This window comes from Synchiropus splendidus, chromosome 6 (genome assembly GCF_027744825.2).
Source record: "Synchiropus splendidus isolate RoL2022-P1 chromosome 6, RoL_Sspl_1.0, whole genome shotgun sequence".
Taxonomy (NCBI): Eukaryota; Metazoa; Chordata; class Actinopteri; order Syngnathiformes; family Callionymidae; genus Synchiropus; species Synchiropus splendidus.
Window position 1 is genome coordinate 20,471,115 of NC_071339.1, and position 13,466 is coordinate 20,484,580.

Here is a 13,466-nt window from a genome sequence, read left to right on the forward strand (position 1 = left end):
TAGATAGAAAGTTCCATAATTTTTTTCAGAATGAAGTTTAGTTATTCTGGTCCCAATGGCAAAAACAAAAACTTGCCAAAGGTTTGGGTCTTGAGAGGTTGTGTTAGAGACTGTATGTTTTAATAGCTGAAAATAACTGAAGTTTCAGCCAAAAAAATCAAGAATGAAAAAATGAATCCTATTTACTCTCTGTCTACGTAAATTCAATGTCATCCAAATGTGGCCACAAATGGTGTTCAGGCACTCCCCTCCTCCAAACCATCCAGGTTTTAACGTGCAGGTGACGTCATCTACGTCATATCCTGGGTAAAGGTTTGGGTTTGAGCTAAACTAATAATGATCTCTGATCGAGTGATCCTTTTGTTTTCCTCGATAAACAAACGGTACGAGGAAATGGAAACCCACCTATGGCTTATTCTTGTGGTGTTGACGGAAATGGGTCTCATGCACAATCACACACTTGCACCCAAATAAAGATGCTGTTTCTTTATTGTCATTTCATAACATATGAACTATGGCTTCCCAAAGCAGCAGACACAAAATATTAAGAATATACCGTAATGTCCGGACTATGATCCCCTACTTTTTCTCGCGGACTGAACTGACTGAATGACATGGCTAATATATGGATTTTTACAGGGTAAAGAGCGTCATGTGTCCAAAATGCTCAGTTCGCCTCCAATTGCCAAGAGGACTTGGAGACAGATTCCGGCTGTGGTGTCAGAACTTTGAACACGCGGGCGAAAACCGCATTTTGAGCGCTTTAAAGTAAATAAAAGATGTGTGGAGTTCATGATTCAAGTTCAGAACACTGCCCTGTTTCATGAGTCAGTCTCAATGCTGGACCCCAGACCCCCGCACCACTGTGAACAAGATCTATTTTCCCTCTTAAATTTAGTGGCTGCGGCTAATATTCCATAACAGACTGGAATTTTTTGGTACATAAAAAAATAGATACAAACAGGTACATAAAATAGTCGCATATCACACAATTAACAACAACATAAATACACCGTAAACAAAATTAGACAAAAAAAAACTTTATTAAACCAATAAAATAACAATATTATGTGCAAGAAAGGGCAGTGATGATCATTGGACGCTGTCAGAGTCCTGTCTGTTTATTGTGACCAGCAAACCATTGAAAGGATTGTTCAGAACCCCTCTCACACACTCGATCCCCTGTTTAAGAGGCTCCCATGAGGTGTAGGCTGCGATGTTGGTGTTGTAGCTCCCAGAGCAGTTCAGCACTTACACAATGTCCCTAACCAGCCTCACCTCCTACATCCCTGCGCCTTAGCTTTTGCACTGGAGTGACAGCAACTCTGTATGTTTCTATAAGCACTTTATTTAAGTTTGTCTGTCTGATGATGCGGCTTCATGCCTTTTAAATTGCCCATCAGGGACAAAAAAAGTTTTAAATAAAATGAATGAATGTTCAAAGGCAGTGAGTAGAAAATGCATTCGTGGTACTAGCCGAGACTCACACACACAGGATTGCTCCCCTTTGTAAAGTCATGTATTGTTTTGTTTTTTTTTCTTTGATATTGGCACGCAATAGGAGTGAATCCAGGTATAGGGCTTGATCTCAGAGGTCGGAAAGAGTTTCCTTTCCCGTACAGTTCTCAGCAAAATGAAACTTCTAAGAGAGCTAGCTAGCGTCATTGTGGGCTGGAATCAAAGAGCGTTATGGTGGAAACTCTCCCGGATCACTCATGTGTCTGCTAAATAGCAAACCCTCCGTCCAAAATGATGATGCCTTGCTTTCCTGTTCACTTCATCATGTTGAAATCCATCACCCGCATCTGAGGATAATTCGTTTTGTTTACTGGATCATGGCTGGTTATGATTTGAGTTTCTAAGCAAACCTCATCAAAAATTAATATGAATGAAATAAAACTTTAGATAGTGTAGTGTAGGGGAAAATAGTTGGAAAGTTCTTTTCTATACTTAAATAATAAATATTCTGATTGTGCTGCTGGAATATTTAATATATTTTAGAAAGCCAAACTACATGAAAGATGTATTGGATTTTGTCCACACAGAAATATTCTATATTTCCCGACAGTCTTCCAGCAGATAACATCATCCCCATGTGTCATCTTAAAAATTACTTTTTATTCAGCGATAAATACATCTTTTTTTTTTTTGATCCCATGAGCTTTGTCAGGAAGATGAGTTTTCGCATCCTTGTTTGTGTTGCTGTTGCAAATGTTTCCCGCAGATGCCTGGTTTAGAGATGTGTACCTAAGCGGATGTGACATCTGCCTAAATCAAGATTGATCTGACACCGGGGAAATGTCAAGGGAGCAGCCCGAGCTAGGGAAATGTCACCGTGCGGAGGCAGCTGGCGCTCCTGCAATCACACGTGGTCACTGGGTAACAAACATACATGCTGTTTACAGATCGACTGGGAGAGATACGACAAAATCAATTTGGCTGCACGTGTGTAAACAGACTAATGTTAAATATCACTGCACTGGTTTGATGTATGTTAGCATGGCACCGTTATATATAGTATATATCTGAACACTCCCTGTATTTCATAAATACTCCTCAACCCAGGGGCTTCTGTTAAGGGCAACCAGATTCCCATGTCAACTTTTCATCATCATCCCACCGCTGTCTTTTTTTTATATGGACACGTTTGTCAACCTGTCACTTTCGATCTATCACCACTGATTTCTCTCATCGTGGCTTCATGTTGTGCTGTGTCTCTGCACTCTGACGCACAAGGATGACAACGGCTCCCTTTGTAAGCGCACATGCTGGTCGACTGGTTTTCTAGTCATCACTATTTGAACTACAACAAAAGCATGGCCAGATCCATCTATCCATTCATCCATAAATCCATCCAGCAGATGAAGATCATGAACATCATCTTTTATGAGTTTTCTTATCATTTTCAGTCAAAGTTAATATCTAATTTTGACGCTGTCAAATTTTATTTTTCAAGTCAAACAACCACAGAAGGTGTGAAAGTCAAAAGGACAAACTCCAAGCGTAATGTTCCCGGAGACAATCGGTAACACTGAGATTGTTCTACATGTGCCAGTGAAGCACTCTGGCAGTGTGGAAAGCAGTGATATATGCTGCGGGAGATGGATTGCTTCTAGCGTTCATGCAAGTCTGCCCACAAAGCTGCTCTGTCTCTATTTGTCTTGGCCTCCTCCTGTATATCCTTGTCACATTCAACGACTTATATTTCTGAAACGTCCGGCCCGATTGCAGCAGTGTTACTGGTATCCATAGTTTAACTACATTGTCAGGTGTAGAGCAGTGACTTTTTTTTCTTCATTTTTATCTGCTCTTTGACAGTAAACCGTGTTTAATTGAATGTCAGGTTTGCCTGGTTATGTGTTTGGTATGTCGGCAATATTAGTCTTCGGAAGCCTTTCTGAGATGACATGTTCTACTGTGCTCATACTGCTTTCAACTCTGTCTGAGCATCATTATGTCATGCTAAGAAAACCCCAACTCTCCCAACGTCTCTGTGGGCATGCTCCAAAAGGTTCTGTTGTTAACTCTGTATCTCTACCTGTCAGACACCACGGCTGCCATTCAGACCGGACGCTCAGGCTTCAACCGTCACGAGCAAAACGTCTACTTCCTGCCCATATTGGTGATCGACAGCGGTCTGCCCTCACTGAGTTCCACTGGAACTCTGACCATAAACGTCTGTGACTGCGACCCAGGTGAGTGTAACTGACAGCACATTATGTGTTGCCGACCTAAACCCCAAGGGGGAGGACATATTTTTTCGCCATACTAGGATAAAGTGTAACTGCACATCCACTGCACAACCATTTTTGTGTTTTTAATTTCAGGCACTTTAAGTCTTTTCTCTTAGTTATTCTTTACTGTAAGTTGATCTATATTACTTTCTTTTTTCTTCTCTTAAATGTTTACAAGGATACAACGTTATGCAGAGGTGTGTTTTGTCGACAAATGATATTGTTTACAGAGGCAAGTGAGAATTGGGGGGCACAGAACGTTTACGTCTTCCTGGGGGAACGCCACAGAAAACAGAGAAGAACTGCCATATACTGATGTGAGAAAGAACAATGTGCATCCATTTCCCAGTAATTCACTAACAAATATGGCACCTACTCAAAACCCTCCTTTTTGCCTGCAGATCTTCTAGATCATTAGAAGCTTGTTCATCTTTTGACTTGAACAAAAAAAGAGGTTATATCGTAAGTCTGGCTCCCACTCAAACGCACACAAATACTCAGGCTATTTCCGTTGTCACTTTTCACCACCAAATTGCTAAAAATTGTAGTGAGGCAGCCATTTTGGAAATAGATATATCTTCATATATACAATTCATGCATACAATTTTGATGCCAAACTATTCTATTAGTATGTGAAATATGATCCAGTTGACTATATATTCACTGTATAATATGGTTAGCTTGATGAATCAATGTGCTCATTGTTCCTGCTTATCGTATGTAGTATTGCTCCACTTGGTGGGATGCTCTTCCTGTGTCAATATTTTTGTTTTTTTTATACATATTACATGAAGAACAGGGGTCAAATGTAGGCATGTTGACTTGTGTAGCAGAATGTTTAGGCAGTAATAAAGAATCAGGGTCCTCAATGACGCAGGATCCCTTCACTATGGCTCAGTGTATGGTGGGGAAATATATTCATCTGGCCAAACGAATAACGGGGAAAGGTATATAACTCTCTGAAAAATTCCTTTTGTCATTTCTGGGACACAGACCTGAGGAATCTAGATTATTGTACAAGACCAGTTTGATCGGACTCTGACTCTGTTGCTGTTATATGATCGTGATTTCCAAGACTACGCTGGTTTCTTGGTAGGAGTAATACAGTTCAGTATGGGAAACCAAGACGACGAGAAAGGCCACCATCCTGCTGACCCGGTTAATGTCTTCATTTTTGCACGCTATCCACCTCTTTCACTGAAATATATGCCAGCCACAAGAGGCACCTATTTCTCTTGTTATATCTCAACGTCATTTCATTTGTACTGGATGTAGAAAACTATTCAGTGACTGTCTTCAGGCTTTCTTCTTTCCCAATTGTGACCACTGAAGGACAATATTTTTTTTGCAACTCAGAAGAAGCTAACCAACTGTTTGCTCTTGCAACTGTACAAAAAGAGGAGCTGTGGGAGTTGGGCCATCTGTTTTGTGCATGTGGAGAAAGCTTACGACCAGGTCTCCTTGAAGAAGTTTGACACACACACACAGTAGGAGTCGTGGACGATGGGCTGTTTCGGCCAGTCCAATCCGTGCACACTCTGTAGGAGTTGGGTTACAGTCTCCACTCACTGATCGTGTTCCAGCACTTCATGGAGAGGATTGCTGGGCCCAGAGTCAGTGAGATTTCCTCTGCAGTTTGGGATGAATTCGCAGAAAGAGTGTGATAAAGTGTCTGGGCGAAGGGAACATTGTGAAACTATTAAGGATTCAGGGACTCACCATGTCTCACATCCACAGTTTACGTGGAATGGAGTGTGTCACTGAAATTAAAGTGATATAAAATATGCATATTTTAAAAAAGTGAGATAAAGAAGAAAACTAGAAATCCGCGTCTCAAATGAATGGGCAAGCGCTCACCAGGTGACGCATCCAAAATGACTCACAATGATGTGAAAGGACCCAGAGACCTTGCCGAATGACCTTCACTTCACCACAGAAATGATTGCTTCAACTTTCAGTTGAGTTTCAACTTGAACTTTTTCTAAAGCAGTGACGAGATATTTTCAAAATCGATGTCATTTGGCGAAGAATATGTGAGGCTGCCTTGTAAGGAAATCAAAGCAAATTGAAACACAAAAGCTACACAGGCCTTTTAATGCCTGTGAATCTGTAGCGGCTGAAACCGATTCATCATTGAAGATTAAACGTCCACAAAGTCTACCAGCCTCCACTGGTGTCAGGAATGACTAATAAATTGTGTCTGGTCTCTGTACATCGATTAATGCTGCATCTGTATAATGAATGACTCTTTTCTTTTGCAACACAGACGGAGAAATCCAGTCCTGCAATGCCACGGCCTACGTAATGAGCGCTGCACTCAGCCCGGGGGCGCTTATAGCTCTCCTCGTCTGCATGCTCATCCTCATAGGTAAGAAGACGGACGCACTCGCAGATGAAGGCATGGATGGACGGGTGGCTGACGGATAGGTGGATGTATGGATGGATGGCCACGCACTGTTCATGATGAGAGCTTTTTCCATGTCATCACTAAGTTCAACAGCACCAACAGCCAGAGGTATTCAATAGAAATGGATTCTATACATTCAATAGAAACGGGAAATAGCATTGGACAAAAGCACACAGGTATACACAAGGTGGTGACATTACTGTGTCTATTTCAGTCTGTGTGCACGTGTAGGCTGGAAAGTCGTGGGTGCAGGGCTTTTAGTGGCTCAGGTGAAAATCAATGCACCTGTTTTATAGCGTGGCCATGAACTCATATAAGGAACCCTCCAGGGGCCATGTGGAAAAAAAACATCGACATCCTCTGATCCTGATATATCGAGATTCTGAGATAAAATTTCTCATTTTTTCATTTATTTTTCATTCAATGAAAAGTGGATTGCTTTGATCACGATACCAGATCATCTTGTGTAAATTGAGAGTGGAGAGCACTTCGCTTGGTGATGGAGGACGAACAGCCGGGATGTTGCGACTCTTCAAGAAGAGGTTGCACAGGGACAATATTTGTGATCGTAACTGCGTTTGAATGTTTCCAGCAGGTCTGCGGTCAACCACTGTGTCCTCCATCAACGTCGATCACTGTGAAATCGCCATGAAATTCTACCAGATTCGACTTCCTGTTTGATTGTGGTGTGAGAGAATGCTTAAAATATTAGACTTGCCTTCAGATCGGCTTCTCTGTAAAGCATGTGGCTGTCAGTTAGAGTCTGCAGCAGGAGGAGGGGGCAGAGGCAAGACAGAGCGTGACATCATTAATGTCAGTGTTCCATACCAAGACTCTGAGCCGAGATTTTAAAATTTATAACATTTGTCATGTCTAACCTTCATGTTCCTAAATTCATTTTGTAACATACACAATAAATTGATGTGTGACTGTACGCAACAGATTTTCCTATGTCCCATGGGGGGCTCCATATTCATAACAAAACATGTAGATGCAGAAAGAAATAGTTTTGTTTTGTTTTTTTTGTTTGTTTTTGTTTAATACCAAGCGCAAACTGTACACAGAACATAGAAGCATTATTTGTTGTTCTGAAGAACATTCATATCTTACTGTTGGTTCAGTGATGTCCAACTCATTTCTCCCCCAAAAATCCATTCTCAACTTTTGGAGTTGTGCTGTTGACAAACACAATTATCTCCTTGGCAGAGGTCGCGCATGATGATATTCATAGCCGCCATCCACCAGCCAACCAGCTTATATCCAGGCTCTGTTCAAAATCCCGTTCATGACCGCTCATTTTGCAAGTTCATTGAGGATTGGTTGATACGAATTTGCATCATTACATCACAACAAAAAGTGAATAGAGTGGATTAATTTGTTCTACCGTTCATTCATGTGACTTGCACAGCTCTGGCATCGATGGCAAGAAAGCAACTGAAGTAAAGTCAGCGCAGAGGACCTGTCTCAGCACTTCATCAGGAGTAGCACGCTGTAAATAGACTTTTTATGACATGCTCTGATTTCATGAAGGCACGCACACTGACCCTTCAACACACTGAAAGGGTTTGTTATTGTCATGTCTGAAAATTTCATGAGCTCCTCCGGGCGTCTTCCACTCTAGGTTTTCGATACCAGCCCGAGTTTGAAACACCAGCTTACACAAATGAGATCCTTAGTTTTCAGACTGTGTTTAACATCACCCAGCTGCTGAATGATGGATGCTGTGACACAGAGCTGCTGCACCGGTGACCACTAATGCTTTCCAAGCTCTTATAATGAGACGTCCAACCACTTTCCGCATTCACCAAACCAGCAACTTCACAGGCATTATTTATTTACACTTGGATATAAAAGCTTCAACAGAAACGTTGAGAAAAATGTACGGCAATCTCTTTTGTGCCAGGACCTTTTACAAAGGATGAGAGCGAAGGAAAGAGGGTTTTATTTTTAGATTCGGTCACGATCTTAAAACTTAAAAAAAAAAAAATGTTTTTGCGAGATAAACAAAATAAATGTTCCTTTCTTCTGAATTGTTTTAACTCCCACTCCAGAACAGACCCGCTCCATAGGATGCGTTTGCATTCAGACCTTTCGCAGGCGTCCGGTGCTCCGGGTCTCCAGAGAGTCCTCCATTGCATCAGCTGTTGGTTGATGGGAAAAATGAAAACAAATTCCCGCCTAATGACTTTACAAACAGTCGGCTCATTAGAGCATTTTAAAGGGCCCGTGTGATGAATTCATTCCTTGCCGGTGCAGCATCTGCATGCATCAGTTCTAATTAACTCCCATCTGTTTATGCTGGAGTTCAGGTTGTAGGCGACTGGTGCCGCCCGAGGGTAAATTAACGCTCTTGTCAGGAACGCTTATCGCAACATCTGCACACATGGGAAACAGCTTTGTATGTATAGAAGGCAGCTACACTCAGGTGCATGTGTTGCTACAAAGGTGAACAGCGTTGCGTTCACGTCGCCCCCGGCGTAGCAGCTAAACAGCTTTCCAATGGAGTCAAAGCTCACGCAGCTTAGCCGCTAATAGACACTGACAGTTTATCAGTAGCCTTTCTGGTACTTGAAATTAGAATCACCATGTGTTACCTTGTTGCGTTTGCATAAATGCATTAGTCCCCTGAAATCCGTCAAACTTTTGAGGCTGCTTTCACGCGATCGGTGCTTAGCATGCAGAGCCGTGCCTGCTGCAATTTGCCGCTAAAACATGACTGCTACCTAGACTCCACTGGCAATTAATTCACCTCATTCACCGAGAGAAGAAGAATAAACACGACGGGTACAGACACTGCTCTCCCAGCGGAGCCTGGCAAACACAGTGAGTAGAACCAGGGAACATTATCAGTCAGCGATGCTGCATAAAATCCTCATTTCAAGATCAGCCAGACTCTTTAGTCTGCCACAGCTCTTGGAAGCGTATGGAATATTTCCCCCGCACAGGTTATTTTTAAGGTTTTTTTTTACTGTCTTTGCCAAGGAAAATAATAATATCCATTCTCTTGCCGTTTCATTTCCCTTAAACATGTACTATTATTCATTCACAATGTAGAAAAGTGCTGCTCAAAAGTTCAACTTCCTTTTCAGCACCGTTTCTTGCATGTATTTTACTTGATGGAAGCTTGCGATTATGAGGCATTTGCACGGTATTGTCCAATCACAGAAAGCCTTGCATGATTAATAATACAGAAGAAATCACCATCTAACTGCATGTCTTATATGGCCATTGAACTGTCATACTCTCAGGTTCCCCTCTGTTCATAACTTTATTTAAACGTTAAATGGCAGAATGTTAGCTACATTATCCTATATATATATATATATATATATATACACACACACACAACTAACCCACTACTCCATCTCAAAGTCTTCAAAGTCACTAACAAAAAAGTTTTCCATGGTCACAGGACATTGGTTTGTGCTAAAGGCACAGCAGGAGGGTGACACTATACACAGAACAGCCAATGGACCGATTACATCTGTATGGAGGGACTGTTCTACTTTCCTATAGAAGGTGATAGGTACCATCCACTCAGAAGAGTATTGTTCACGAAAAGATACCCTGAGTGCAATGTTTGGATGAGTGAATTAGAGCAAGTAAGTCGAGCGATATTATTGCCCAAAAATGTGTTTGTCGTTCAAGTCAGTGTCAAGTCGGTGATGGAGGATTACTGGAGGATTATCTGTCATAAATGAGTATCAACCATTTAGAAGCCAAGGCAACACAAAGTCAGGTATATGTACTGTAGGAGTGATGGCAGGTTGAGTTGCGAAAACCAGTTCTCAAACGATGGGGATCTGAATCTGGTGGTTCACTGTGTCAAACACAAGTAGGCCGATGAACAGGAGGAAGGATTCAAGCAACACTCACACTGGTCTCTTAACTCTTTGGGGCGCCACAGCATCAAAATTCCGACTGAAAGGAGATGATAAAGAATGTCACCAGTTGATCACATAAACACATGTAAATGCATGATCACGTAAAAGTCTGTAATATGCTATGGTTGCTGCCAGGTGACGTCTCAGTATACACATTTAACTTTGGGTCACAAACGGTAAGTTACGGCACACTAGCCTACCATGAGAAATCTTCAGGTTTGCTGTAAGAAGATATCCAATTCTGAAGAAATCTGAAAAGAAGTAATGATTTTCTGCCATTAATATGCCACTGTGAAATTCCAACAATTGCACATAGCCAGTTTTATTGTCCTGTCAGTGTTCCACTCTAGAGGGTGTCACAGATTCAGAGTTCAGAAACATGCTCAACAGGTCTGCCAGCTAGCATAGATGCTCAGTCTCACACCTCTGAGGTTGTTGACGCTGGATAAACACCATCCGTGTGTTGGAGGCTCATTGTGGGGTGAAGAACTGCAGTGACATTAGTTGGATGTTGGTTTGTTTGGTTTAATCAGTTCCACTTCTTTTTTCTTGTGCTGCATCCCCCAAATTCCACTGACAGAAGGTGTTCTTGGACTTTGTTATTGTTCATGACTGGCTGGAGAAAAAGTATGGTCGAATAACTTCAAACTTGTAACTAGCTTGGTGCAGCTACTCCGGAAATGTGGCCATCAAAATTCTTTGAAGCGTATATTCTTCTTCACATGCACATTTTTTTTTTTGAGAGTAAATTCTTGTCCTTTCTGTTTCTCGTCCCTCCAGTCCTCGTTTTGTTGATCCTGACGCTTAAACGCCATAGGAAGGGTCAAAGGATGACGGAAGAAGAGGAAGACATGAGGGACAACGTGATCAAGTACAACGATGAAGGCGGCGGGGAGCAGGACACTCAGGCGTACGACATGAGCGCCCTGAGAAACCTTTATGACTTCCCTGAGGCCAAGAGCTGCGACTCTGGCTCAGACATCCGCTCGCTGCCCCAGTGGATGCAAGTAAACCGTGTCGGCGGCAGCTCAGTGGAGGGAACTGCGGCAGCTGCCGCCGCGGCAGTGGTTGCCGCCGACTTCTCCCTGTTCAAAGGCTACATCCGAAAAAAAGTGGAACAGGCCGACGCTGATCTGTCAGTGCCGCCATATGACTCATTCCAGACATATGCCTTTGAGGGGACCAGTTCACCAGCTCTGTCTCTCAGCTCCATTCACACCCTTTCCACCACCTCTGAACAGGATTTCTCATATCTCAGCGACTGGGGACCCCGATTCAGGCAGCTGGCGGGCTACTACACTGCAGCAAACACTGAGGAGGAAGGGTCCTAGCACAGCGCTGCCACAGTGAAACTGTCCCCCGCCCTTCTTTTTCCTCCGTCTCCCTTCCTGCCTCGCCCCTGAGAAGCAGAGCATAAACTGTTTTTCTGTTCGATCAAGTCAAACAAACTGTTCTTTGGTCTTTGGAAAAAGATGTAACTTTTTTCCGAGAACATTTCAAATAAGACAAAGAGTTTCTTGAATTGTTGAAGAAATGTCTGAAGGATGTCATCATTCCCACGTTGGAATCTCTGGGTCCACATTACGATGCCACGTCAAACAACAGTATTTATTAAAGGTGGAAATATTGATGTTAATTTATATATATTTTTTCAGATATTTATTAATTTTTGCTTTTCACTTCGTAAAGGCAAAGTGTCTTGTGTTCTCTTGGATTTTTTTAACATAAAATAAGGCTTCATTTTTCTGAATTAACAAGATAAAGTACATTACACACAGTGCACACAAGACATACATTTATTATTATTATTATTATTATTATTATTATCAGATAAATGTGATCTTGTTTAAAAAGTTACAAATTCTGACACACAGCCATCTGGTTTCATCAGTTTAGATCTCTTTTTTAAAAGTTTTACGAGATGAAATGAAAGTCACATAACAGTATTTATTTGTGGTGACATTTTATTTATAATAATAATAATAATAATATGTTTTCATATTCAATATTAACAGTTTATGTTCATGAAAATATGCATTTCATTCAGAGAAACTTACCATTATATTACATGTTCTCGACAGAAGATGTCTTCAACAGTTCAGGTTCTTCATTGATAATCTTGTAAACTCAGAAAACCCTTTTTTTTTTGTTTTCTTACAGTGAACACAAAGCTGCAAAGATATTTTGCAACATTGGAAAGTGCTCACAGGATAAGACATTTTTCCAGAGGCAGTGTGTTTGCAGAGCTGAAACCCGGGTCACCTTCATGATGAAGAAAATTTGTATTTATTTTCTGTGACCTCCTTTGTAAAACAAGAATCTCTAGATGGCGTGATGGAATGGGAATGAAGAGGAACAGATGGAGGCAAGCGGAGAAAAAGAAAAGAGGCTGGCAGATATGAGACTGACATACTTTCAGTTGAATTTCAGCAGGATTTTTGAGGTCACAGTCTGAGGACAATTGTGTGTTAAGTCAAAGAGGCACAAACTACGGCAGTTGGTGCATCTGTTTGTTTTGAATTGGGTTCTGACCAACTTTTCACCACTGGGCGCTCAATCCCATTTTGGAGTTCTGTGTGGATTTGTGCAGTGTTCAATTCATTTTATATCCTGAATGTTTTTTTTTTTTTCCTTTGTCCTTTGGGATCTTGTAACGGCTACATTTCAAATATGTTTGGGAATTTCAGACTGAGGACTGAGTACAGCCACCTGACGTCGATAACCTATTCAGTGTTGCCCTTAACATGCAATTGTATGGAGAAAAATATATGAAAAAAAGACGAATAAAGAAATATTTAATTTGTTTTTATAACACTGTGCTGTTTAAACTGACCTAAATTACCTGAGTGATTCAGCAAATAGAGCATTCCTGTGTGCTATTTGTTGTTTGCAGACGTGAGCTCCTGAATTATGAATCATTGGGACTCGATTCATGTGTTTACACCGGGGAGAGATTTAGGGGATAGTTGATAATGCAAACAAACACATGACGGACTGAAAACAACAAACACTCTCCATCTGTCTGGCTGCTGCGTGGAACACTTTTGTTTCATAAACATATTCATCATCTGGCTCTGAAATGAGTGGCCTCCCAAAAATACAATGTACTGTACTCCGAAAATATTGACCAGACCTCTGCAAAATGAGGAGACAACTGGTCTTTGTGTCAAAGGCTAGTAGTACACTGTGCTTTCTTCAGTCTGCCAAAGACTCCCTGGATCTGGAACAGCACTTTTAGTTCATCATCAAGTCCTTGTCCCATTTCAAAATGTCCCGAAAATCTCAGAAGAGTCTAGTGTTTAACTAATGCAACTAATGTTCTGTAGCTAACATGGCATTTGTAGCTTGTCGATTGCATCCTAGTGAAGGATGTAATTTTGAGTTTTTACTGACAATAACATCTATAGCAACAACTATAATACTGTTTTTACTTAAAGACTT

General features: G+C 41.4%; 1 protein-coding gene across 5 annotated transcripts in view; it reads left to right on the plus strand.

Moving 5' to 3' along the window:
* LOC128761224 (cadherin-22-like) overlaps positions 1 to 12,800 on the plus strand; it is a 190,420-nt gene extending 177,620 nt beyond the window's left edge. For 4 of the 5 annotated variants that reach the window (XM_053869302.1, XM_053869305.1, XM_053869304.1 and 1 more), the window contains exons 12-14: positions 3,546 to 3,695; positions 6,001 to 6,102; positions 10,806 to 12,800. In XM_053869302.1, the coding sequence (XP_053725277.1) occupies positions 3,546 to 3,695; positions 6,001 to 6,102; positions 10,806 to 11,356 (803 nt within the window). In that variant the 3' untranslated portion in view covers positions 11,357 to 12,800. Of the gene's footprint in view, positions 1 to 3,545; positions 3,696 to 3,964; positions 4,246 to 6,000; positions 6,103 to 10,805 lie in introns of those variants that run through there. The other variant, XM_053869306.1, reaches the window with a different exon arrangement.
* Positions 12,801 to 13,466: the final 666 nt, after the last annotated feature.